We start from the raw sequence: 26,811 nt of genomic DNA, 5'->3' as shown, positions 1-26,811 counted from the left end.
TTTATTTTAAACAAAATGTATTTGTGCAGCTTGCTCAGTCATTCAGCCTCCTTTGGCTTGGGAAAAAAAAGATCTGTGCTTTGTTTAAAACTAAATGCTCCTAGTAAAATTGCGCGTACTTGCTTTAAAATCTGCCGCATCTCTGTCTGGATACATTTGTTGGTCCAGTAATTTTGTCTTCATGACTGGCACGTGGTTCCATTGCAAGCATGGTTGAGTGAATGCATACTACCAGCTAAAAGTGGAGTGTTCAGCAGACCAGTCAGTTTGTAAGTTTGGTGTTCGTAACTCCGAGATTGTACTGTACTTGCTATATAAACGGACCACTCCATAAACATTCATGGACTGCTGTAGCTTACTGGGCACAGGGTTTGAGCCAGACAGGAGAAGCAGTCCCAGCTGGTTTTGCCTCCCTCACCCAGCATGAGAGCCACTCCCTTCTGAATCCCCGGTGAAGACCGGCCTATTTTGCACAGCCAAGTCGTGAACCTGCGCTGTATGACTCTCCCTGCACACCACACTGCTGCGCGTCTATCAGGTGGGCCACTTGGGGGACCCTAATATTTTGTTAATGTTATTTTTGCACCAACTCTTACAAGCCACGAGCTTATCCTACCAGCCTAAGCCTAAAATTATATGTGTTTGTGCGGACACGCAAAAAGCCAAAGACTTATTTCATTTGGAAACATTGGGCCTGTGCCCCCAAGACAGTGGTTTAGGTTTAATCCCCTGTGCTGCTGGAGCGATGCCAAGAAACAATTTCCAAAGACATGTTTGCTATTGTAGTCAATCCAAATGTACACAATCAAAGACATGCTTTATTATGGTGTTCATGAGAACTCCAGCTGCTAACTGCTCTTCAGCGTAATTTAGACACGGTATTTGGAGTTCAAATGTTCTTTGAAAATGAGAATGAACCAATAAGCCCTCTCTAAAAACATTGTGAAAATGTAAAGCTGTAAACTTGATTTGATTAATCAAAATGGGCTTTGTTTTTTGTTGGAATTCCCTTAAAAATGGCTTTAAAGCCCCACATGGGGGCAAAAAATATATCTAAATGTGCATTTGTACCACCTGCAAACACCTTCTCTCTATGTTTGGGGGGGGGGGGGGCGACGATGACACACCTTATACGTGCACACACGCGCACACACACACACACACCTACCTACCATGGTGCCATTTCTTCATTCACATGTGGTTTGACTTCTTTGTCAGTCACAAATGGAAGAAATGCCTCCCCCAGAATGTGGCCCATGTGAGTTGGAACACCGCTATTGGAAATCTGTGAACCCAGTACTTACGGGATGCCTATTTCAAAGAGGTTGTTTTGAATGAGCTGCTTCCCCAGCATAATGATGCTCAGCTGTATGCAGAGCTCCATCAGACAGCCTCCGGGTGCGCACTGCCGACGCAAACAAAAAAGCAAATCACTACCGGCAGGCGCTTCAACAGAGACAGCAAAACAGGGCGGCTTCGCTACACTCTGTGCTTACCTCCTCCATCCTGTAGTTGTCAAAAACGTAAACATAGTCCCCAGGCCGACCCATGAATCTGCAAAGAAAGCCACATGGAGTTACAAATGGAGTCCTTCTCAGTTCAGTTGGTTCATGTCAGTTATCTTAATACTCTGCGTGCACTGTTTGTTTACAAAAGCGCGGGCCTCAAAAAAAAAAAAGAGGACAGTCTGTTACTGATTAATGTTTGTTAATACAACAAACCTCGGCCAAGATATTCTGTGTGGTCTGACACAAACACACTGCACTATTTCGTTTTAAGGTTTGTTTTTTGCAATGATGCCATTTTGTACAATTTGAACAAGCGCTTCAGTGACATTCGTATCTCTCCACGGTTGCAGATACAATATTAAAGCCGTCATCAGTAACACAAGTAAGAAGATCCAATACACGCAGGTGCAAATTGTAATTTTGAAACACAGACACACATATGCCGCCATAAACGCCCTTTAAACGCTCAATTACTTCCCCTAAAGAATTCCAAACAAAATTTCTTAGATTAAAATAAATACAATTCCAGTGAATAAACTGTAAATGTGACAGACAGATTGGTGGGGAAGACAGACAGATATACTCCATATACTCCCCAAATCGTGGCAAACACTGATCACAACATATGTATGTTTAATGAATTAGATAACAATAGGCTTGCTTTTTGGTGTTGCAAATCACATGGTATGTAGTCAGAAGCTTTTGGAAAATGTCTTTGTGGTTGAGGTTTGCATAGCGGCATGCTCCTTTGTTTTGAACAGAGTGCGTTGGCGTTCAGTAATAACCACACAATTCTGAGGGCTGCTGTGCTTAGGTTATATCCAGGGTTGGGGTCAATTAATGTTTTTTAATTCCAATTCTTTTTAAAATAAATTCCCAATTCCAATACTGCTAATTGTAATTGCCAATTGCAATTGACCAATGATGTGTTGGAATTGATTAAAAGGGACTGGAATTGGAATTGATTTTAAAAAGGAATCCGAATTGAGAGACAGGAATTGACCCCAACCATGGTTGCATCACTTATCTTTGACCGGATTCCCTGAAACCCTTTCAGCAGGACACAATACACAATAGTACAAAGAAAAAAAAAGGTATTTTGAAAACAGTAGGTCTTAGTTTACGGCTATGAAGTTAATTCTCACATGGCTCACAACATACAAAGTTGGCAATCAAATAACTGCAAAATGGCCTAAAGCACTTCCAAAAAACATAAATAGGCACAACAGTGACAAGTGCCCCACTGGAATAAAACCTTGCATTAGAGGATGTTAAAAATGACACATGAAAAGGCTTTTGCATTCTTTTCAGACATGACATTTGGGTAACTTTTGTCTCTGGATCGACGATTCAAAGCTAAAAAAAAAAACAAGATCATTTTGAATAGCTTGCATTGTCCTTTATTTTAAAGAAACCTTTGCCTTTGTCAACAGCTTGTCAGACATTCCCTCAAAAATATATTGTTCCAGTTTTTACATAATTCCTTTCTTTAATAAAATTGTCAAAAATGTTACCCATGACATCCTGCCTTAAAACAGAAAGAACAGAATGCTTCTATTCTGGTTTCCACACAGTGAGTCAAACCAATTTTGTTATTGGATAATACAATAGAAAACACTCCTAGCAACTGGTGGCAGTTGATTTGAAGGCTAATGTCAACACTTCTACATTCTTTCTAAAACACAGGAGCTCATTTGTTAGGATCATGTGAGACTTGCCTAATCATGTAATCAGGATACAGTGATTGGAATGGGGTTTCGAAACAAACTAGAGTAGAACCTCAGAGTTACGAACCCCTTGGGAATGGAGGTTGTTTAAGTCTGAAATGACCGTAACTCTGAAAATGAGTTTTCACTGGTTTTAATAAACGTGCACACCTGCTATCTACAGCCGTCATATGGCAAATACAAGGATGCAGCACAGTAATGCAATGCACATAGTGTTATGGTTCTAAAGTCTTTAAAACAGTACTATAAATGGAAAAAGGCAACATTTAAGTTACCATTGAAACTAACTGTAGCAAAAATACAAATTTAAAAGTCCAGGAAAGCATTGGTTAATGTAGTGCTTGTTTTTATTTTACTTTTAACAAAATGCATTCGTGCAGCTTGCTCAGTCTCCTTTGGCTTGGAGAAAAAAATAAAAATAAACAAACAAAAAACAAATTGCCCGTACTTGATTTGAACTCTGCCTCACCTCTGTCTGGATACTTTGTTGGTCCAGTAAATTTGCCTTATTCATGAATAGCACACCACTTATAGGAGTGCCTGTCTGGTTGCATTGCATGCATGGTTGAGTGATTGCGCACTTCCGGCTGAAAGTGGGGTGTTCGGTTGTAGGACAAACACTTACAATATCAAAATAACACGCTCTACATGAATGCAGCACCTTTCACAATAATTGTCATTACTGTAAATATAATAATAATAATAATTAGAGTGTGAAAAACGGGCCTACCGTCCCTTGAAAAACGCCACGTAGAAGATCGGTGCATAAGCATTCATGAACTTGAGAAGGAATGACTTCACAATCAGCCGCTCCTCGAAGGACTTCTCTGTTTTGGGAATTTCTGTGGAAGAAAAGAATGTTCTGTTGAGGTAAATGTACTGGGAACCCGACACATTACTGGGAACCATTGGCCTTGACTAACTATTTAAAAGTATTTTTCAAGGACTTCAGGATTTTATATACAGTGCTCCCTCGCTAGCACGGGTCTCGGGACACACACAATATAAGCATTATAATTGAACAGCATTATAAAACAAGGAAGGGGGTGGGGGGGCTCGGTGGGACACATAACACACATCTGACTAAAATACAAAATAAAATAACCCTCTCTATAACGCACATGCAGTGAAGCAAAAATGTAACTTTATGTGAATTAACCATTCAAAAAAAGGTGACATTCCCACTCATGGATCATTTTAATTTGCAGTTTTTAAATTATAAATAGGCTGGCTATCCGACGGTTGGCAGTTCACTTCGAAGCTACAGACAAGCAAACCAAGTGCAAGAAAGGGAGCAGGTCGGGAGAGGGGAAGAGGGAATGGGCCTGCCCCAGGTTCGGCAGGCAGAGCAGGGCTGAAGCGGGGCTGAAGCATCTCATTTCCCAGAGAAAGCTGCAGTTCCTCTTGCAGCAAAAAAGTCAATACATTGGGAAAGACAACCACGTAATAGGCCTAATATTTATTTAGTTATAAAATAAATGCTGAATAAGATGTCTGTGTTATAAAGTGCCAGAGCAGCTTTTCTTGAGTTCAGATACTGCATCAAAAGGGAGAGACAGAAACGAAAGTTAGACTGAGAAGTTGTTTATATGAATCACTAGTATAGGGAATTGGGAGACATGCTGTAGCGTTATATCCGAGGTGCATTATAATTGAGAGCCTTACAGTGAGGGAGCACTGTGTGTGTGTGTGTGTGTGTGTGTGTGTGTGTGTGTGTGTGTGTGTGTGTGTGTGTGTGTGTGTGTGTGTGTAACCCAAGTGGAGGCAGGGCACGAATATAAGAATATAGTGTGCATATTGTAGAATCAGTACAATCAGTTCAATTTAAACTAGTGACTGAATGATTAAGTGGTAGCAGGCAAGTTGCCTTGAGCCCCAGTAGAAACAAACACAGGATATGAGGTAATGCGTTTGGAAAAAAATTTTAAAACAAAAGGATCGGCACTCTATTTTTGTACTGAAGTAAACAGTAGTAGTGTCAAACATCAACTTGCAACACCAGAGTGCAAGAGTTCTTGGTTGTGGTGGAAGTCTAGGATATAGAACAAAGAAACATGTGTTACTCCCCTTCTCAAAGTTCTGTGCTCAGCAGGCTGCAGGCTGGAGCAGTACTGTTTAAATATGTGCTTTAGTTGAGGGCTTTAGTGTGATCTCAGGTACATTTGGAGGTTAATATGAAATATCTAAAACATTTTTCTGAACTAAAATTAGTTCAGTCCAATGTCTTAATTGTTTCAATCCCTCAGTGTGACGTGCAACTTCTTCGCACAGGTTTCTAATTAATCACAAGTTTGATCCTGACTATAAGCGGAAAGGATCACTTGTCTCAGGAGTGCCGTGCTTAACAAGAACTGATAGCAGTGACCCTGGCAGTGGAGAGGGAGCTGCAGTCTGATATTTCACTGCAGTCTCTTGATGCTGAACTTACCAATTTGTGTTAGCCACTTGGCCACCGCCCCGTAAATCTCATCCAGTATCAGGATGACCACCAGGTTGATGATGACGGCAGTGGAAGTCACCGTGACTCGAACGTTTTCCCTGGTGTTCGGATTGGAGCTCATTGACATTATGGCAGATGTGGTTATTCTATAGACAATGACTCCGAAGACAGCCGAGAACGTCAGGCCAAACTGAGGAGAAGCAGACACAGCACAGGAACCTTACTTAACACATCACCCACCAAGGTACAAGGGACATGCAGGTCCCACAAACACGAATGAGGAGGTTCACGAAACAGGGTTTCAAATGTACCGACCGGCTGGATCTGATCATCCAAACTGTCAGTTTCCTCCTCGTGATACTTGAGTCACTCTCAAATGTATTTTAAGAAGAAACCATGTGAACAGCAAGCGCTCAATTCCTGGTGAGCCTTAAGGGGTTAAGTACTAAATACATTTCTTTTAATCTTAACTTTGATTACAAAGTAGTTGTTTGTTTTCTTATAATTTTAACATCCTTTGTATATATTAAATGCATTCTCTAGATTTTAAAGACTGTTAACGATTTTTCTTTTCTTAACAATTTTAAAAAAGGAATGTCTTTAAAAGGACTGGTTTTAAACATTCTTTTTGGTTAAACAGTACAAATTTGAATACACTTTTAAATGTTCTCAGATTGTTTAAAAGGTTTTTTGTACTGCAGACTTGATTTAATCAATCAGTAAAATAAAATAAAAAACTGTCTTTAACAAAAGTCCATAAAACAGTGCTTGAAAAGTACATTGCAAAAGTTTGCAGATCACCTACCATGAACAAAACAGAGGAAAGCCCGATAAAGTATCCAGGTATCCGATCTCTCCACGTGAGCTTCTCCTGTTCACCAGGAACCAAGAAAAGAAAAATAAATAAAACATACTTAGAGAAAATTAAAATAATAGGTAGCTGGTTTAAAATGCTCCACAAATTATAAAGTAGCCTGTCCATAAATCAGGACACTGGAACTTAACGGGCTGACAAAAAGAAAGCCAAGAACCTTCGTCCACTTTGCAGGGTAGTTGACCATTAAATCCCCACTTAAGATGATGTGATTATTTTTCATATAGATAAAATATATAAAATGTGAGATTTACTAAATGGTAACACATATTAAGATTTACTGAAAACATGTTGTAGCTCCGAGTACTGCGTTTGATATCCATTGTGCGCTGCCCACTGGGAACACCCGTCCACAGTCAGCAGTGGAATAGCCTGGACTCAAACCGGCGATCTCTAGGCTACAGGGCGTATCCTGCACTCCACACAGAGGGCCTTTACTGGATGTGCCACTTGGGAGATCATGTCACATCTTTTAGTTAGATTTGTAGAACTAATCAATAAAAAGTATTGGCTGCGTGGCTTTGAAGAGAAAGGGAGTGCAGGGAATTTCCAGTTTGTGCTACAAATCCACAGAAAATTGTTTGATTCATCAACAAAACCACTGAAAAGCAAATACCATTTTATTACGCATCAATCATTTCAACAGTTAGTTACTTATAGCATTATACATTTCAAACGCAACACTTAGAAAAGAGCTTGAGATTTTGGTTTAGCATTTCACATAGCTTTTGCATTTCATTCTTTTAACTGTTGTTCAAACTAACTTACAGCCCACTTACATTTTGTACTTCCCGAAAGCAATGATATTTAGGTCTTCATCTGTTTTAGGTTCTGCAATCCTCACATTCTGCAATGTTCACATTCCTTTGTTTTTTACATTCTTATTTTTATAATACCTACATTTAAAACACAGTCCTGCCACTATCGTCACTTACAAAAGACAGTAGTCTTTGCGAGTGGGATTTCAAACTCAAACTCTGAGGAACCCATGACAACATTCCGGCAATATGAACAACAAACACGTTAACTTTTTTAACTAAGTGGAACAAAAGAGCAAACACCAAATCCAATTACCAAATAAACAATGAACTGAATCTCGTTATCGAACCGGCATCAATTAGGAAGAAATACTTTAAGTGGCATTAACAAATCTAAGTGTTGAATTAGTAAGAAAATAATCAACTGTATCTCGTAAAAACGGCACTCGAAACAGTGAATTATTTTTACCAATTCAATACTTATCATTGTTTATCCCGTACAAAAAAAGGTCCTTGCACAGTATTTTAGTAGCTTGTGCTTTACTCAAGAATAAAATAAATCTCTGCTTTACTTTAATTACATTATATCTAAGGCTGAGATTGAAGTTGTCAACACAACTTTATTTTGACACCTTCTGTTGGCTGTTTCCCTATTCCTATGCAGGAGGATTTCCAAGACTATCAACATACTGTCAAGGCAATGAAAGATGTGAACAAAGATACCAATGGCTGGTGCCAGAATATACGCCTTCCAGGCTAATTTTACAAGCCCACCTTCACTAAATCAGGTGAAGAATTCTATTGCACTGCATCAAATTAAACAACACTATCTTTTTTGAATAATGAAAGGATTCTTCTAACCATGGATTCACATTTTCTTGGTTGTTATTAACATTAGAAACGTAACACACTTGCGTTTTTAGTTGACACTATTTTGTTGCTTACTTCATGCAGATTTCTCAAATACCGCCCTGTAGATTCAAACGGGATTGTGCCTACAAATCACAGCCAAGTAGACTTACAGAAAATGCGTTAGGTTTAGAGTTAGGGCTAATGTGGTTAGGTTTAGAGTTAGTGGGGTTAGGTTTAGATTTAGGGTTAGGGTCAGGTTTGGAGTCAGAAGGGTTATCTTTACAGTTAGAGCTAGTGGGGTGAGAGTTAGGGTTAGGGTTAATGGGGTTAGGTTTAAAGTTAGGGTTAGTGGGGTTAGGTTTAGAGTTAGGGCTAATGTGGTTAGGTTTGGAGTTAGTGGGGTTATCTTTACAGTTAGAGTTAGTGGGGTTAGAGTTAGGGTTAGGGTTAATGGGGTTAGGTTTAAAGTTAGGGTTAGTGGGGTTAGGTATAGAGTTAGGGTTAGGGCTAATGGGGTTAGGGTTAGAGTTAGGGTGAATGGGGTTAGGTTTAGAGTTTAGGCTTAGGGATATATCGTGCAAAATTACACACTAAGTACATTGTAACTATGCACAATAACATTGTAATTATATGCAAGTACTCATGTGTTTACTAAAGACCTACGCAAATACACAGTAATTAGAGGCACAATTTAAAATGTTACCACAGCATTGCTAAATTGCTACCAATCTCTAAACACACTCAAGCCATTAAATCGGCTACACAGCCCTATAGGTAACACAATACCTAAACAAGCACTCCCTGTGACGTGCTACTTATTAAAATATTTATCACTCACTGTTATTGTGTAACCATACATTTAAGCACAGTTTGAAAATATATGCTTTTGTCCATCTGCAGATATGTAAGAACTAAATATATATTGAGCACACTCCTGTTCTTTGTTGTTTTATACAGTGGTAAATGTACAGTGTAAAGTTTGTTTTAATAATCCATTTTCAAAGTCTTTTACATATACACATATAATCTCATACCCAAAACAAAATTCTCCACTGGCCATTAAAGTGTAATATCTGCATTGACCTACAATGCCCCCTAGCCATGACAGAGGAAATAGCACCCTTTACACCCTCATTAGCTACAGCAGCAATCACCTTAAAGCTGTGGGAACACAAAGCCACTTTTTCATGAACGGGAGATCAAATTTGAGGCAACTTTGTTCAATCAAACCCCATGTCTCTCCTGGTGTGCCGTGCAGTGGCCTGAAACCTAGTCTCCTGAAACTTGAAAAGTTCCAAACCACAAAGCGGCTTTGTGTTCCCTCAGATTTACAGTGGATGCACAGCTTTTGTTTTTAAAATTAACATTTAAAACTGTATCAACATACTGTTGCATGTAATTTATTATATATATTTATAGTAGATGGATGGATGTTGAGCAATGTAAAAGTGTCACTACATACAATAAAAAAAAAGAAGAAAATAAAAAACAGGATAAATTTGTTTTATAGGGAGGTATTAAGACTATTAACATTATTAAAAAAGAACCCCACAACCTCAAAGTGTGTTGTTTCAATCATGCAGAAATTAAAACAAAAAATAATAATTTAGTCGTATACCCAAATTGGGTTTGATTGTGTAACAGTGGTAGCTTCATAAAAATGACTCCCAGTGAAGGGTTCAATTTGATTGGTTATTGTAACCCTACAGCTCTAATAACATGTTATTAAAAGATTTAGTCAATGACTAGCACAATGAACCATACAGTGACCTGGACATGACTATCCCAGTCACAATATAAACAATAGCATTAATCAGTGAACCTAACCACACAGTTATTGTCTTTTGCATAAAGCAGTTCACTAGACTGTGAACTTCTCAAGAACATCCATACCAAGTCCATAGAGATTGGAGGAATGATTCTTAAGATGGCACAGATTCATTCCTGTGCAAAGGAAGCAGAAGTTTTTTTTTTTAAATACATTTTGTTTGTATTTAGCAAATAAAGTTTCACAAAACATAATGAGAATACTGTAGTATACTCTCGCAGAGTACCCGGACAATATAAAGCAAGGAATAAATAAAATGTTGCTTTTAAAAATTGCTAAAGACTTTTTCAGTCATTATGTTTATTAAAAAAAAAAAAGACTTAATTTGATAGTTGAGAGAGAGGAGAGGTATGTATTTTATCAGTCAATGCAGCCAAATAGCAAACTGGATTTTAAACAGTGTTTTGGTGCCACCTACCAGGAGCACTGCAATATTAAAAACATGTTTCTTGATTCTGCAACTTCCCATTAAAAGACACAATGAAAGCAGAGTTGAACTATATGTTTCTATTGTGTTTTAAATTTCACAGCCTAGAGACCTTCACTCCTAATTACATGACTGTGTTATAAGCCAACATTGTCTGATGTTCAAGTGGTTAAAGTGCTATAAATCAATGAGAGACTCACACCCCACCATCCCTTTAAAGCTTTTTACAGGCTCACTTATTTGAGAGCAGTAAAAGCTGTCTGCCTCGAGTACAAGAAGATTTCAAGGCAATTACTGTAGAGACACTAGAAAATCGGGGAGAAGTTTTTCGATTTTAATATGAAAGTTGTGAATTAATCTGCATGGACTGGATCATTAGCCATGTGGAAAGAGGCATCTTACAAGGTGTAAGGGAATGGCATTGTGAAACTGTGCAGGTTTAGAGAGGGAACAATGTACCAGCTACCTGTGCATTTCAAAGAAGGTTACATGCGTAGGGAAAAGGGACACACACACATGGACATACTGTCATATTTACATTATAATAAAGGTTTAGAACAGCAATATATATATATATATATATATTTTTTTTTTTTTTTTTTTTTTTTTTTTTTTTTAAAAAAACAGTCCTTCAGCCCATTTGCTCTCAATATTGTTGGCTCAGTTTTAATTTTGTTTCTTCTTTTTCTTTTTAAAACACGACTCCCACAGACACCCAAGAAGGCAGCAGAACTTCTTTGTGTGAAATGTAACCTCTGGCTAATTAGAATGATTTATTAATCTCTCATCGCTGCTGTGTCCTCAAAAAACCCAGTTTATTGAATTATTTAGCAGTCTCTTAGACCACTGGATTCAATTCAAGACTCGAGGGAACAAATACTTTGACTACAGTAAAATGTACATTGCAGGGATGTCAAAAAAATTAATACATATATAAAAAAACAACACACGCAAGATCAGAGTGTGAAAGAATTGGGAAATTAAAGGAATGCCAAAATCCTTTACATGAAGTGTCTCGAATTACCTTGTATTTACATACCGTAGTTATTTTGGATATATGCACGTACACAATCGTATCAGAGAAGGGTTAGGGTTATATCTTGCTAAATAATTTACACTAAGTACATTGTAGCTATGCACAATAACATCATAATTATGTGCAAGTACACATGTATTTACTATGTAACCACTATGTAAATACACAGTAATTGGAGACCCAATCTAATACATCAAGCATTTTTGACAGTTCAATCTTTAGAAACTGTCAAACAAAAGCATGACATCACAAGAGACTTCTAATGGGCCACATTTTCAAAGACCCAGTCTTTAATGAACATCTGTTATTTAAGAAAACTAGAACCAAACAACTAAGTTATATATTTCAGATCATTTCAGCAGCCAGTTTATGATAAATATGACAATGTAGCTGCAAAATATGGGACACACACACACATATATTCCACTGTTGTATACTATAAAATAAAACAGCACATAGCTGCTTGAACAAAGAGGTCACCTGCTCTTAAGAGCTATTCCACATCAAGGCATTCTCTAGATGATCCGATTGAAAACAAAGCTTGTTTTTCAAATCAAGTGGAAAACAATCCAGCTAAAAGGGGTGTACAGTAAGCTGGCTGGCTGACTTGCTTTTCTGTATCTCTAGGTGCTCCCTCGTTTGCTAGGTTACCCATGCCATTGCAAAGACTCCTCTGGGGATGAAACAGAACATAATTGCTATGTGTGTGATTTTTCTTGCACACAATATGCAGCCTTATGTATCACTCGTCAACATCTCACCTCTAAATATGAATAGGGCCAGATTCTCAAAGCCATTTACTCCAAATCATCATTAGCATCATAAATCATCTGAACGAATGGAAAAAAATAAAACACCATTACAATTCTAAAATGAATAAGATGCAACTTAAGACCATTTAGAAGTTCCTAAGTTAAAAGCCTGAGCTGTTTCTTGATCTGGTTTGGTAACTTTATTGTGTGTATTTCTCCTTTCTGAAAATTAATAGCCAATGATGATTTGGAGCAAATCAACCAATCAAAACATTTATTGATCCAGATGATTGATTTGAGAACCAATTCTCACTTACAAATGACGAGCTGGCAAGAGGCTCATACCACCACATCAAACACAATCAATCAAAAAACATAAAAACAAAAAATGATTTAGCCCATTGTCTCAGGACCCTCTTGAACCAGAGACACTTGTCATACATTAGGTGTAGTAAACAAGAAGCAGTTTTTGTAGCTTTGCGCTCCCGTTATGGATTCTGTCCTGTCAGGAGAGGACAGGAGGTGCACAGTAGTTAAGACATTTGCTTGTGGTGACCTGGGGTCACCGGTTCTAATCCAGCTTCTACCCTGTTAGACTGATCTCAGATCTCATAGATTGGCTCCTCACTTAAGCTTAGCCAAAGGCAAATTTTTTTTCCCCCTCATCAAAAAATAATATGCAACGTGGCACTTGTTTGGACAGGTTCAGTTCAACAGTCTTTGTTCTAACCCTGTTCTAAATTGTTTAATTAAACCAATTACACCTCCATCCAGACCCTGAAGTAGTTAATTAGTTAATTTTAAACCTGGAACGGTACGGCTCTTCAGGACTGTGATTGGACACCCCTGTGATACGCAATATGGGTCTTATTTCTATCCCAGTACTGTATGTGACACATTGATTTAGCAGCAAGCCACAGCTAGAGTATCTGTTGGAATAGCAACAGGTAACCTTAGTGACATACAGTAAACCATTAGATCACAACAAGGGTTACAACTTACGACCCTCCACTGCAATCGGGTTACAGTACGCCTTTGCTTCAAAAGCTGCTCCTGCTTCTGTTAAAATTATTACAGAAGAGCCAGAGCCATAGGAACGGAAGCTAAATTGATGAGCATCCCATCCGACATGTTCTTTACTTCCTCTTCCACGCCACTGATCCTGATCCCCGAAGACAGAGCTCGGCATGCAACTCACCCGGGTTGCGTCACGTCAAACTGACCACCCACACACAGGAAACCAACATGCAACAGCCTCAGCACAAAAGCAATTACTGTATCTCGGTATTTTGCTACAATAGCTTTGATTTTGGTTTAATACGATACTGACATTAACGCTGCTGCAGTTTTTCCTGTAGTTAGAAAATGGAGACGGGGCACAGCCCTTTCCGACTCTGGGTCTTTGATTTCTGTGCTTTATCTTACTATAGCATATTGGAACCACTGTCCTTTTCTAACAAAAACTCAAGTGCTACTGAACTTGAGCTGTTGGCTAGAGTTTGTTTTCATTAAAACTGCTTCAAGATAAAGCATGCAAGTCTGATCACACAAACGGATATATGTGGGACGCACTTTTATAAAATAATATTTTTAAAATTGCTGCTTTTGTACTATGTGTATACTACTATTTAAATATGTTATTTAAATGGTCAGTTTGTGGCAGTTGTATGTGTGACATGCTATACAAACGTGTTGAGGTTTGTTCTTTTTTTCTGCTATGTACCGTACAGTGCTTTGCGATACTTTTGTATAAAAGGCACTATATAAATGCAATAAATAAATAAATAATTGTAGCGTTAAATACAAGCATTTCAAGAAGTACCCTGTAATACCCAAGCATTACTGAAATGAAAAAAGCTACTTTTTTATGGAATTAGATTCCGTTTCTTGTATAAAAAAACACTTTTTCATGCCCGGCCACATAATGTACTGCATATGAAAAAAATGTGAGTTTGGATTTAAAAAATAAGAATAGAGGGGTGGCTAAGCATTGTATAAGATGTGATACTAAAATGGGCACTACGGGGTTAATACATTTTAGTAATGTTCACTTATATAAACGCATCCATCCTTTAGGACTGAGGTCTTTTTAAAATTCCTTTAAGTGAAAGAGAAGCTCATTTTTATAACCATAAGAATAGGATAAGGACAGAAGAATCAGCAGGGAGATTGGCTGAGGCAGTGTCCAAACTTCCATTATTGTGATAATAACACTATGTAACACAATTTTTGTTCCTGGGTAGTAAGTGTTATTTCCTAATTGCTTATGCCTCAAAAGTATAGAAAATGGCTATTATTCCCCACAAACTTTGCTTTTGTGACCAGGACAGTGATATTTCAAAATATCACTATTTCCAATGGGAAAACGGGCAAATGTGTCTCTTTTCGTTCACATAAAGTCAGAGAAAAACATATGAATTTAGAAGCGAGTAGTTTTTCGAGATTTACGATTATACTGTATTTACAGTATAATCGTAAATCTCGAAAAACTACTCACTTCTAAATCTTTTGTAGTCATTTTTGTATTACTTTAGTATAAATACATGTTAATTTGGATTCATATGTTGTTTTTTTCTGACTTTATGTGAACGAAAAGACACACATTTGCCCGTTTTCCCATTGGAAATAGTGATATTTTGAAATATTTTAAATATTCAAAGTTTGTGGGGAATAATAGCCATTTTCTATACTTTTGAGGCATAAGCAATTAGGAAATAACACTTACTACCCAGGAACAAAAAATAAATAAAACTTTGTTACACGGTGTAATTTATTCAACAGCTTGTTTTTCTAAGTGTCTCAGAGTGTTGTGTTTGCACTGTAGACCGACAAACACCACAAATTCTATAGGGGATGCAGTTGTCCATCAATCAGAGGCTTCATTTCCCATGCTGCTGCTTCTCGGTTCCATTTGCTTTACATAGCCAATTGAAGCAGGTGGAACATTTCATTCCCGGCACTAAGCTCATAAAGCAGCAGAGCCATTGCTCTTGTCGGTATAAGAAGTCTTATTTTCTGACCCCAGGTCAGTACGTTGTCTGTGCTGCCTTTTTTTTTTACAATGCAGATGCAGTTACTGAAAGAAGTACGGTTGGCACCCCCTACAGGGCATGGTATGTTATGTCATGTGAGAGCTCCTACCAAACTTCAAGGGTGCCGTGAATAATATCGCAACCATTGTTGCCAACGGTTGCTCCCAAGTGACTTAAAATCAAATTGATTAATAGAGCAATGAATTAAGAAGGAAGACTCCCTGTATATTTCAATGTGTTTTACTTGGCAAGAATAGTGTTAAAATGCTGTATCCTCGGGCAAAAAACAGGCGAGAATGTGGCCAGGCTAAATTGGACAAAATTATTGCAATTTAGCCTGACTACATGTACAGAGGAGATGGGAGACAGTTCAACCTGCGTCTCTGTCCTGGTCACTTTTGTTTTGTATATGTTGTTTTTACAAATAAAAGTGCAAATCTCAGCATTTAACCAAGTCTGTAGCTCCTGCAAGATAATGTTCCTGACCCTTCCTGATTTAACTGCCAAGCAACCATTCCACAAAGCATAGAAAAAGCGATACACTGATATTTACTGTACAAATGCTTTAGAAACCATTTTTTGTAACCAAATTTACTGCAGGGTTAGGAATTGAAATGGGGGGGGTTGTTTTGCACCCCACAAACCCCTCTGCTGTGATACATGGAAATGATATCCGAGAATGGAAGACTTTTTTGCCAGTTATAGTCTATGTCAATTATATAAATCAAAAATGCTGAAGTGCAGAGAATTGTAGAAACGTGCTTTCTCAGTCTCTCAAGCATGTGTGTCACCCACAGATCTCCAGGAATTGGCTTGGATTGCGGCTTGCTTCTTTAAAATGACACCACCCTCGTTGATGAGTTTTAATCTCCGCGACAACCAACGATGCCGGACAGCACACTGCCAAAGAATGAGTTCATAAGCAGCTCACTAGAATAGTCTCAGAATTTTGTATAACTTAAATGACATTTCTCTGGACTTTGTTGGTCTACAGTACTACCCCCCCGAGTAAAAACAAGCTGTTAGTTACCAAGCTTTCTTCTCCCATGGTAGACAGGACTGTCTCTCTCCATTTGTTTTTGCCAGAATCCCTATTCTCTTCTTTGGCCTGCAACATAGAAAAATAAACATTCAGTAAATAGAAGACACCGTTTGCATTGCAAGGACCAATAGCCCTATTTAACACACTAAAGGGGTATTTTATCATCTTATTTTTTACCATTTCTCAAAATTGTTTTGTATATTATTCATTTTTTATTATTTTTATCTGTAAATCGCTTTGAGGCGATATGTTGGGGAAGGTGTTTTATAAGAAATAAAAGACTGATTGATTGACAAGCAATATAAAACAACAGATTGCTATAATGCTTTGTTTATGGCGTTTTAATTAAATAAAACAGCAAAGCATCTTTGTGCTTTCATAAATAAATCAGTAATAAATGTGTTATTCCTACATCCTTTAGGAGCAAACGTAGGGAGGCAGGTTAATAAAGAGTTTAACCTCTCTCAATTAGATATCCTTCATTAGTTTCCCCTTGGGGGAAGTTCCTCACTTCCCGGCCTTGGAGGTCGATCGGTTCAGCCTCACCTCAGCGAGGGCAGTTCTCCGAGTAGTCAAGGGGAAACCCCAATTCTGTTGTTAACGTCTCAAGCACTTAGTCTTTATTCTAGTTGTCCCTTTACACTGGCCTGGCTACTACTACTACTACTAATAATAATAATAATAATAGAAGGAATAATGCACACCCAACTGTCGATAATAAGGTTGTAATTCTAGCAAGGGTTTCTGGTGTCTGGAGTTTTCAACCCAGTTTCAGTCCCCTGGTTGCAGCTATGTCTCTGTAGATTTGCTACCTCTTTTCACTTCTCAGCCACAGTAATTATCCCGCAGGGAGATGCCCTCTTAAAGTGAACAGGACTTTAGAATCCTGAAACTAGATTTTAACTGTGATGTAAATTCCAAGCAGAGTAAGCAATCCACTTCAAAACATATTTAAAGCATGTCTTCATAGTCAAAATTTTTATGTTCATAAGAGCATGAATCCCCATCACAAACCAAGAGTATATACAGCTGTAGAATGAAGGCTCCCACAGCGTAGCTCCCACAGGGTAGTGCTGCGTGCACAACTCGGAATTTATCCAGTGCTTCCTTCCCCCTCAACACCCCTACCACGTGACCATAATACCCCAAAAACCTTAGGGTTAGGGTCAGGTTATTGTTGTGTGTATTTAAGGTTACAGCCAATACCCCACGAACCACATGTTTAGGGTTAGGGTTACTGTTATGAAATGAACTTAGTTTTAGTACCTAAATTCATGAACCTTATCATGTGATTGGGCTGTAGCATATAATGATGACGTCTATTACGAGTTACACACGCAGCACTACCCTGCGTGAGCTGCCTGTGAGAGCTACGCTGTGACAGCCTTCGTTCTGCAGCAATACCCCTCTCCTCAGAACAGCCATTACCAGTAGATAATCAAACTTAACCTAAACTGTTAGTCTTCAGGTAGAGAGCAATTTTATCATATAGCCACGACCCCTAACCGCCCACCCTACCTCAGTCTTGCTCCTTTTCCTATTTTTCTGTTTCCCTTTCTTCCGATTCTTCTGAAACAGTTTTGTTTCATATTCCGGTCGTGGATGCTCCTAAAGAGTATCAAGAGCAGCATTATTTATTAAAAATAATAATTAAAAACATACAGTATCACCAAGAATTATTCAGACAGGTGCATTTCAATAGCTGTGGTTCATTTCCAAAAAAGACACATTGTGCTTGGTAACCCTTTCATGCATGCTATTTTGAAGATAGCTATTAAAATGAAAAAGTAGCTTTGAACACATATGTTTAATTAAAAGAATATATATCTGGAGCATCGCGTAAAGACACTCCACCGGAGTGCAGGATGCGCCCTATAGCTTGTTGAACGCCGGTTCGAATCCAAGCTACGTCACTGCTGACCGTGGACAGGAGTTCCCAGGGAGCAACGCACAATTGGCCAAGCGTTGCCCAGACAGGGTATGAGTTAGGTCAGCTGGGGAGTCCTTGGCTCATCACACACAAGAGACCCCTGTTGCTGGCCAGGTTCCTGCAGGCCAGCCTGTATGCAATTCGGAACTGCATGGTCCGGTGAGCCAGGTTGAATAATTGGACATTCCAAAATAGGGGAGAAAATTTGGAAAATGAAGAAAAATAATTGTTTTAAAAAAAAAGAAAACCAACAAAAAAACCCCGCAAATTTCTATTACTTTATGGGGGGTGAAATTATATTTTCATATAAGGTTATCGAACATTTGCTTGCTAGTCTTCCAATGTCCCCATATAAAGACTAGATAAAAGGTTGTTTTTTTTTTTGTTTTTTTTTTAATCCATCCCCACATGAGGTCGCCAGCATGAAAGGGTTAATCTAATCTGTATCATGTGAATAATCTGTGGAGGCTGAGTCAGAATGCGTAACATGGGAAATAGAAATACAGTATACTGCATCAGAAAGGCACGAGACAGGGACACTTTAAAATCACTTTTCTTACTTCATTATCATCATGGTCCCCTTTTACTGCGATGAGAATCTTTTGGTGTTTCACTTATTTTTTTCCCTGTTAGCTATAGGTCCAATAGTTTGAAGTACAACATCTAAAGTGATAATGAACTAAGATGCATTTGCAACTTATCTATACAGTGCTGCCATCTGCATATTCCAAACTGAAGTAGCGGTATACACGATCAAGTAAAGAATCCAAAGATCTTTAAAACACAAGAAAAGGGGGCCAGTGATAATCTTGCTGAAGAATGATTGTAAAACCTCAGTTAACATTTCTAGAGCTACGATTATACTGATGTCGATGCTATATATATATATATATATTATATATATATATATATATATATATATATAATATATAAATAAATTGTTGTCTGAATAATTTTGGCACCCCTGTATGGATATCATTACAGATTTGGGTCACATCACAAATACATCAAAGTCAATTGTCCAGACAATCCTACTCCAAACACTCCATTCAAAGTTTGACAACAGGATGTACAGACTTGAACACAGACACAGAGTTTGCGGGTTTTAGCTGAAAAAGATAAGCGCAAACCTTAATTCGCTCCTTGCAGGTTACGTAGTGAGAAGGAGAAAGATACAAAACACAACATTTTAAACATAATGGATCAATGTAACCTGCCACGTCTATTGTGCACACGGACAGCTCACCTTGATGATACACAAAAATGCATGAAAATACAATGTAAGGTGTCCTCGGATTCAATGAGGCAGATTCACACTATGAAGCAATACTCAGGTGGTAAAGCTTGTTATCTTTTGGGTTACCAGATTTCCAGTGATAAACTGGGAGAGATAGAGATAGATATTTTTGCTCAAAGAACACACATCCCAGCATTTCGGTATGTTTAACTATTGTCAAGGCAAAAAGTGTGCTTGAAAACAAATAGTGGTATGTATAAGCTTTTGATGCCATGGTAACCACGCATTTATTTCTCTTTAAATCTAATGTCTTTAAGATGTCATTCACTATATAGCTAACAACCTACTGTTCATTTCTATTTAAACCTTCAGGCATTGTGGTGTCTAGTCTATTTATCAATTTATTTTCTTTTATTCTTCTATACTGTACATTAATTACAGTTTTTAAAACCATACACTGTAGGTCATCCATGGTGTATTTGTTCTTTGTAAAGTGCTGAACTACTGGTTAATTTGCTTTATTTCTTATATTTGATCGGTATATATAAAAAATCAGTTATAAAAATGGCTTTGTTAAATCAAAACACAATAGGGGCGAACTTAACAGGCACTTCCTAGATAGCTAGTGTCCAGGAAGATAAACAGAATGTTAATTAAACATATAACCAGAGTTATTTAACAAGTAATCCATACGTTTATTGTATTTCTGTATAATAAATGACTTGCTGAGCACTCTGCTACAGTTTGTTCTTATAAAAAATATAAAATAGCAAAACCGGGACGATTTAACAGTTTTACTGTTTCTGACGGGACAAAAAATTAAGGCTGAAAACCTGGGATTGTCCCAGTTTTCCAGGATCCCTGGTTATGTTGAATATTTAGGGCTCATCATTTTCGGAGGATGGAAAAAATAAATTAAAAAAGGCATCTTTTAATTCAAACCGAACACAAAAAAAACGAGTGGTTGATTTGATTAAATCGTAATGAATTGAGAAAACTTATTTGCACAACAGGTTATGCATTTTCTGCAGCAAGTCATTAAGATTTTTAAACAAGATCAGATTTAACTTTGCTCGCTTTTTTATTCGGTATGAAACAGAAATAAGGAGCTTCCTTTTTTTTTTACATTAACAATGCAACATAATCCGAGTCTCATTCAAGTACAGGATAAAAAAAACAGAGATCTTGTTCCACAATCAGCACTTTACCAAGAGTTTGATTAAGTTGATTGAGTTGGCTCAAAATAACATTAAAAGGGACATCACGTGATCAAAAACAAAAACTGAAAATGAAGAGCTGAGAGGACACCGAGGTCATGTCCGCTGGTGGGGTTTTTTTTTGCATCATAAATGCTGATGCTCATGTGAAAACTCAGGTAGCGTACAAAAGACCTTCATTTTTTCTATTGGTCTGCCTTGTAACACAGATTTGGAGGTTAAATAGTAAAACACCAAGCAGTCATATAAATACTGCCACCTATAGCCTGAAACCTAAATAACCTTATTTTTTTTGTTTTGTTTTTCTTAACAGTTTTTGTAAAGCAGTTACACTTTGTTTGGGGCATTTTGAATAGAGAACCCAATAAGAATTTTGTTAGTGCATGTCTGTAGGTGCAATAGCACCCCCTATGACTGTTTCTTCATACTACCTGCACTACAGATGAAGGCACCCTAGCGGAGGGGTGGCCAGTCACAGTCTAAGAGGGCTACTCCACCACAGATTTAACAAGTAAAATGAGACCATGAACGACTTCAGGGTCTGGGTGGAGGTTTAACTGCTTCAATTAAACAATTTAGAACAGGGTTGGAACAAAGACCAGGATTGCAATGGCCCCCCAGGGCCGCGATTGTCCACTACACAGCTGCACTGCTGTTGACTTGGTTAATGGTGCAGAGTGGTACTCACCTCCTCCTCCTCCAGACCAGTGAGATCCCATTGGTAACACAGACTCATCTGTCGCCGCTTCCAATGCTCTAGAAACATGGTGGCTGTAGAAAAACAAGAAATGAACAGCTGAGTGCCCTCTGTCTCCTGTTGAAACCGCCTTGATAAAGTACGTTTTAGCCTCGTAGATACCTATATAACCCCTGAAGTTCATGGCTACACTCTGGTGCACCAGCTGTATTTTGAGAGGCGACATGTTTCACAGCTCTATTGAGGCCACAGGGATGCTTTCAACTTAAAAAAAAGAGTCACCAGGATGTAATGATTAAAACAAAATAAAAACAACCTAATAACTGTGATATTTCATACAGTACCTTCATCAGTTCAAAAATGTAAAAGTATTCTTGAATGAAAGCATTGAAAAGCACATAAAGTATCCCTGCAAAAAGACTGCTTTATGGTCATGCATACACCAAAAACAGTAACACAAGTAGACTTCCATTCAAGCTATAGCCATCACATAATATGTGTCCACAATAGAAGAGTGGGCTCGCTAGATGAAAGGTGGATTGTTGTTCAGAGCCCCCCTGGGGCACGGACAAGTTCAATAGCGTGTAGATAACCAAGCGTTTTCTCTCCGGACTCCGAGCATCAGTAATAATGTATGCCGCTATCCCCATCTCTGCATTTCACAAAAGCTGATCTATGGAGTGTTTCCTAAAGACAGCGTAAGACTAGCTGCTTTCATTAGAGCAGAGACAATGGGTCTGTCAGTCAGCCGAGCTGATACACAGTGCAACTACTCTAGCAATGGCAACGCAGCACGACCGAGTATAGCAATGCGCAGTAATTAAACAACTTCAGGATAAAGGGAGTGTGACAGGGACAGCATACCGTCACTGGCTTCTCACTGGCATCCGGGTATCTGCAGGAGAGAGATGCACAGACACGCCGCTTGCGACACGCCACCAGCGCAGATTTGGTTAAAAGGAATCGAAGCTTAGGACTGATCGGCCCGCAGGCGTGTACAAGCCCAGAGTGCTGAGAGTAACCAGAATAAAATATAAAATATCTGACCATCATGTGTGGAACCAGGGCCAGTGCTCATTGTTTGTGTCAGCGAGACCACTCAGAATAGAGAGAGCAGGGCAGGCTGTATCGACAGAAAACTTATTTTTAGTTGTTTTTGCACAGTGCTGCTTACAAAAGTCTAATTATAAATCCTGAGCTCCCACCCGACATTTCAACCGTATCTCTCTGTATAAAATTAAAAACAAAACAAGAGAACTCATCTGTATCATGCACTCCAGCTACAACCAGTTATATAAAAGCACACTTTAAAAAAGCATGGTTTTCAATTCAAACTTGTAATGAATCCAATGTTTCAACCTGCCTAATGTCAGCTGGAATAGAGTTCCACAAACAAGGAGCACAACAGCAAAAAGTTCACAGAGTTAGTAGTTCCTGGATCCATGAAGGACCTTCTAAAGGCCATGATACACTAGCAACTGTTTAGGGTAATCATTGCCACAACTTTTGCCAGCAACAGTTGCCTTGAGTACGTATATTGAAAAGAGTGTCAGATTGTTGTTATCTGAACAAAACAGATAGCTGCACCACCGAGAGGGTGATTTGTATGGAAACATTCAATCAGCACACAAAAAGAGGTCATGCAATTTCACCGGTTTCCAGCCAGGAAATAAAAATGATGGCGGTTGGATCATCGCGAGTTGTATGGACAAGTAATACAGAAAACCTTCTCATCGACTTTCTCCATTTTGTTCACCTTCTCCCAGGTACCTATAACATTTCCTCCGACTGGTCCAATAATTGGTCAAGAAATATAGTTATAGCCTTTCTCCCAGCTTTGGTTCGTGATGCTCTGACCATAGCTTGCTTTAAATCAACTCTCAAAACCCACTTGTTCTCTTGCTTTCTATGCTCCTTAAGCATGATATCTGTTATTAGCTGTTGCTACTATTTCATGTACTGTTACTGTTATTCTGCACTTACCACAGTATTTATGGTACTATTTCACGTATTATGCATTTTCCACTGTATTTACTGTACTATTTCATGTATTTTGCTACGATCATGTATAATGTACTTTCCACTGTATATCATGTATTATGCATTTCTCTATTTCAAGTATTACGGATTTTCTTGTATTTATTGCATCCTGCGCTTTGTGATGGTGTTCCCCTATGAAAGGCGCTATATAAAAAATATATATTGATTGATTGATCTATTGTTACTGGCTATCAAAAATTATTTTTCAGCTGACCGTTGCTTTACCTAGTTGCCCTAGATGCTCATACTAATGAGTTGTTGCAACAGTTGCCAGCAACGATTGCCCTAAAAAGTTGTCAGTGTATCATGGCCTTTAATTATTACAGCAACTTTAAAATCAATTTGATAGCTTGCTGGTAACCAATGTAAGGACCTGAGCACTGCAGTAATGTGTTGAGAAAGACGAGTGTGAGAAAGCAGTCTGGCAGCTGCGTTGTGGAAAAGCTGAAGCCTTCCTTTGTCAGTAGACATACCCCCTATTCCAGGATGCTTACCCACTTACTAACTTAGTGAAGGGTGTAGAAACAGGATACACGAATCAGAGACGTAACAGTTTAGTTTTTTATTAGTGCACGTAACCAAGGCTAGGAGGAGTACTAGGCTAATTCAGTAGCATTTCATTGTCTTTTTCCTGGGTTCAAATCCAGCTCAGGACACATGACATAACATGTACTGTGAATTTATTTTTTCAGTCGTTCTGCATTAGCTCAAGCCTACTATTTGAGGTTCCATTACACTAGCGAGGTGGATTGTAGAGCAGACCTGGGAAAGATGGACTAGTGTCTGGCATTCAAATGAATAAACAATTCATTAAGCCTAACACTAGCATTAGTTAAGCGTGACTAAGCATACATTTGACCATATCCTCAGTTCTTACCCCAAAGAGCCATGAATACGGAGAAGAAGACGGTGGCCGGGTTGTCGAAGAGATGGCTGGCTTTGGCGGTGGAGCAGGCTGTGTTGAGGTTCCAGTAGTCACAGAACTGGTCACACAGGGGGCACATGGTAAAGTTGTGCTCACACATCTCAAGGCTAAGAAACACAGAATTGGTATTAATACTGGGTTAACAGGACTGGAGTCAGAGTCAAACATATATGCAAAGTATACGTTTATTCTTTCTTCACATATTGTAAAGTCTGTAATGTAGCTCAATGAGTCAAATTCAACTTTAATGCTAAAAGAAACTCAATCCCACCCTACCACCAATTATGTAAGTTTTTAGACAAATTATCCTGAGCGGGTTCCTTAAATTCATTCTTTTTTTATACTGTCAAATTTCAGTTTTGTTGGACTTCAGAAGAACAAGGAGTCAAACTTCAAATTAACACTACTATTGCATAGCAGTTTCACCCATTCCAGGTTTTAATACTAGCTTGATTAGCCACAGTGTACAGGTAACAAGCTCAGATGTGTGTTATTAAACTCTTAGTAAAACCAGGACTGGATCAAACTGCTATGCAATGTCTTATTGCCATCCCTGCACCGACACACATGGTGAAGGTATGGTTACACATCTCAAGGCTATGGAACAGAGAATCAATATTAATATTGGGGGTTAGCAGGGCAGTGCTTGGAATCAAAATGTGTAATGGGCAGTGTTTACAGTGTGATACGCTGCTGTTATGGATTCTGTCCCGTCAATGAGATGAGATGAGGTTAAAAGCGCTAGAATCAAGAATATAGAAGAAACCAGCTCTTTTGCATTGTAGTTAAGATGCTGGCTTGCAGTGTGCCGGCTGGTACCCAACCTCCGCCCTGTTACACATGCACACAAAGTAAAAGGTTATTATTTCTCCATTTTCCTACCCAATTTCTTTGAGTTTCTTTTATATTGTCAAATTTCAGTTTTTTGGACCAGAGGTTCAGAGGAACCATGGGTTGGACTTTGGATTATGGATCAAACCCACTCACGCTATAATTCAGAGTCCATTTAGACAACAATAACACTAAATAACTGTCTGAAAATCTTAATCCCTCCTTTTAATCCTCCTCCTGTCTTAGACATACAGTATAATCTGCTTCCCTGTCATGACCAGGTTCCCAGTAACCACTTCTGATCATTATGTTTTCAAAATGCAATGGCTTTATTACGCTCATTCAGCAGCTGTAGCTTAAAGGAATGACAGGCTATCTTTCATTATTGATAAAATCTAGCAAATATTTGACTATTACCATGCACAAGGAGATTGAAGTCAGTCAGTGGAATTTAGTGGCTACCTCAAATCAAGCTGAGAGTATATTTCATAAAGAGTGCAAGAGAAAGTACACTCTCAGCTTGATTAACGGTAGCCATATTCTGCATGGAGTGTTTTAAAAACCAATAGTTCTCTCATCTGGGCACTTATTCTGCCATACTGTTGGTTTTAAAAGCCAAATTGGTTTTTAAACACTCAGAGCAGAAGTGAATTGCCATTGATTAGCACTTCATTGTAAAGGAAGAGTGGCTTTTCTTGTTTTGAAGTCAACACATGAGTGAATGGATATATTTCATACCCACTCATAAATACTTCTTAAAAGGCACTTACGAGTCTGAGTATCAGCACACCCACATTAGTTACCTTGGTATATCGGTGTCCAGTGTTACACATCCATACAGAAACACTATGATTCCCACGACTGACGCTGGAATAAGAAACTCTGTGTAGACCCCCAGCCATGCAAAGTACAGTCCGATATTTTCCCCGAAATACTTCCTGTCAAAAGTAATGAGTAAAGAAATTGAGTTAGAAACAAGAAGTCTATTTTAATGACCCAATGGAGAGTTCCTCGTTCATTCCTCATCACGTGACAAATGTGACCTTTCAACTCTGCCAGCCCTGCCCACTTCTTAAATAAATGTTGAAAAGCTGGGGCTGGAAAGTTGAAAGGTCACATGACTTTAATAGAATGAGGAACATTGTTCTGTTGCAGCTTTTAGGATTCTCCAGACAAGCGCAAAGCCAGGTAGAGTAAAAAAAGGACTCAAAGTCTCCCATAGTACAATAAAGTGTAATAAAGCAAAGTGAGAGCATGGTAAAGCATAGGTAAGCATTGTAAATCATAGAGAGGTATGGTAAAGCATATTACAAAACATGGTTAACCAGGATAAACTATGTTAAATGCATTGGAAAGTAACCATGGGAAAAGCAGGTGAAAACTACTAAATTACTGGGATAAACTCAAGGGTAATGGAGCGACTGTACCACGCAAAACGAAACACTGTCAAATAAAAGGGAAATGTAAAAAAAAAAAAAAAACTACTAAAATGGCAATTTTCCTCATATTACAAGTAATCTGAGCGTGACATCTCACACAATTAGAAGTGTACAGACTGCATTACCTTATGAGGTCAATTGGCTGGTATTTGTAAAAAGCCCCATATCTGGCCCATTCTTCATGCAGCATCTTAAAAAAGGAGATTCAATTACTGAGCA

General features: G+C 38.4%; 1 protein-coding gene across 1 annotated transcript in view; it reads right to left on the bottom strand.

The window, feature by feature from the left end:
• LOC121320214 (anoctamin-2-like) overlaps positions 1-26,811 on the bottom strand; it is a 73,917-nt gene that overhangs the window by 29,804 nt on the left and 17,302 nt on the right. The window contains exons 10-21 of the mRNA XM_041258467.1: positions 26,718-26,782; positions 25,957-26,091; positions 24,275-24,429; positions 21,349-21,431; positions 17,795-17,884; positions 16,265-16,342; positions 15,280-15,303; positions 6,481-6,546; positions 5,664-5,865; positions 3,966-4,077; positions 1,497-1,554; positions 1,305-1,405 (exon numbers count right to left, since the gene is read on the bottom strand). Coding sequence (XP_041114401.1) covers positions 1,305-1,405; positions 1,497-1,554; positions 3,966-4,077; positions 5,664-5,865; positions 6,481-6,546; positions 15,280-15,303; positions 16,265-16,342; positions 17,795-17,884; positions 21,349-21,431; positions 24,275-24,429; positions 25,957-26,091; positions 26,718-26,782 — 1,169 coding nt within the window. The remainder of the gene's footprint in view (positions 1-1,304; positions 1,406-1,496; positions 1,555-3,965; positions 4,078-5,663; positions 5,866-6,480; positions 6,547-15,279; positions 15,304-16,264; positions 16,343-17,794; positions 17,885-21,348; positions 21,432-24,274; positions 24,430-25,956; positions 26,092-26,717; positions 26,783-26,811) is intronic.

Source organism: Polyodon spathula, chromosome 8 (genome assembly GCF_017654505.1).
Source record: "Polyodon spathula isolate WHYD16114869_AA chromosome 8, ASM1765450v1, whole genome shotgun sequence".
NCBI classification, from domain to species: domain Eukaryota; kingdom Metazoa; phylum Chordata; class Actinopteri; order Acipenseriformes; family Polyodontidae; genus Polyodon; species Polyodon spathula.
The sequence above is the reverse complement of the archived record's forward strand: the minus strand, read 5'-3'. Positions and strand labels throughout refer to the sequence as shown.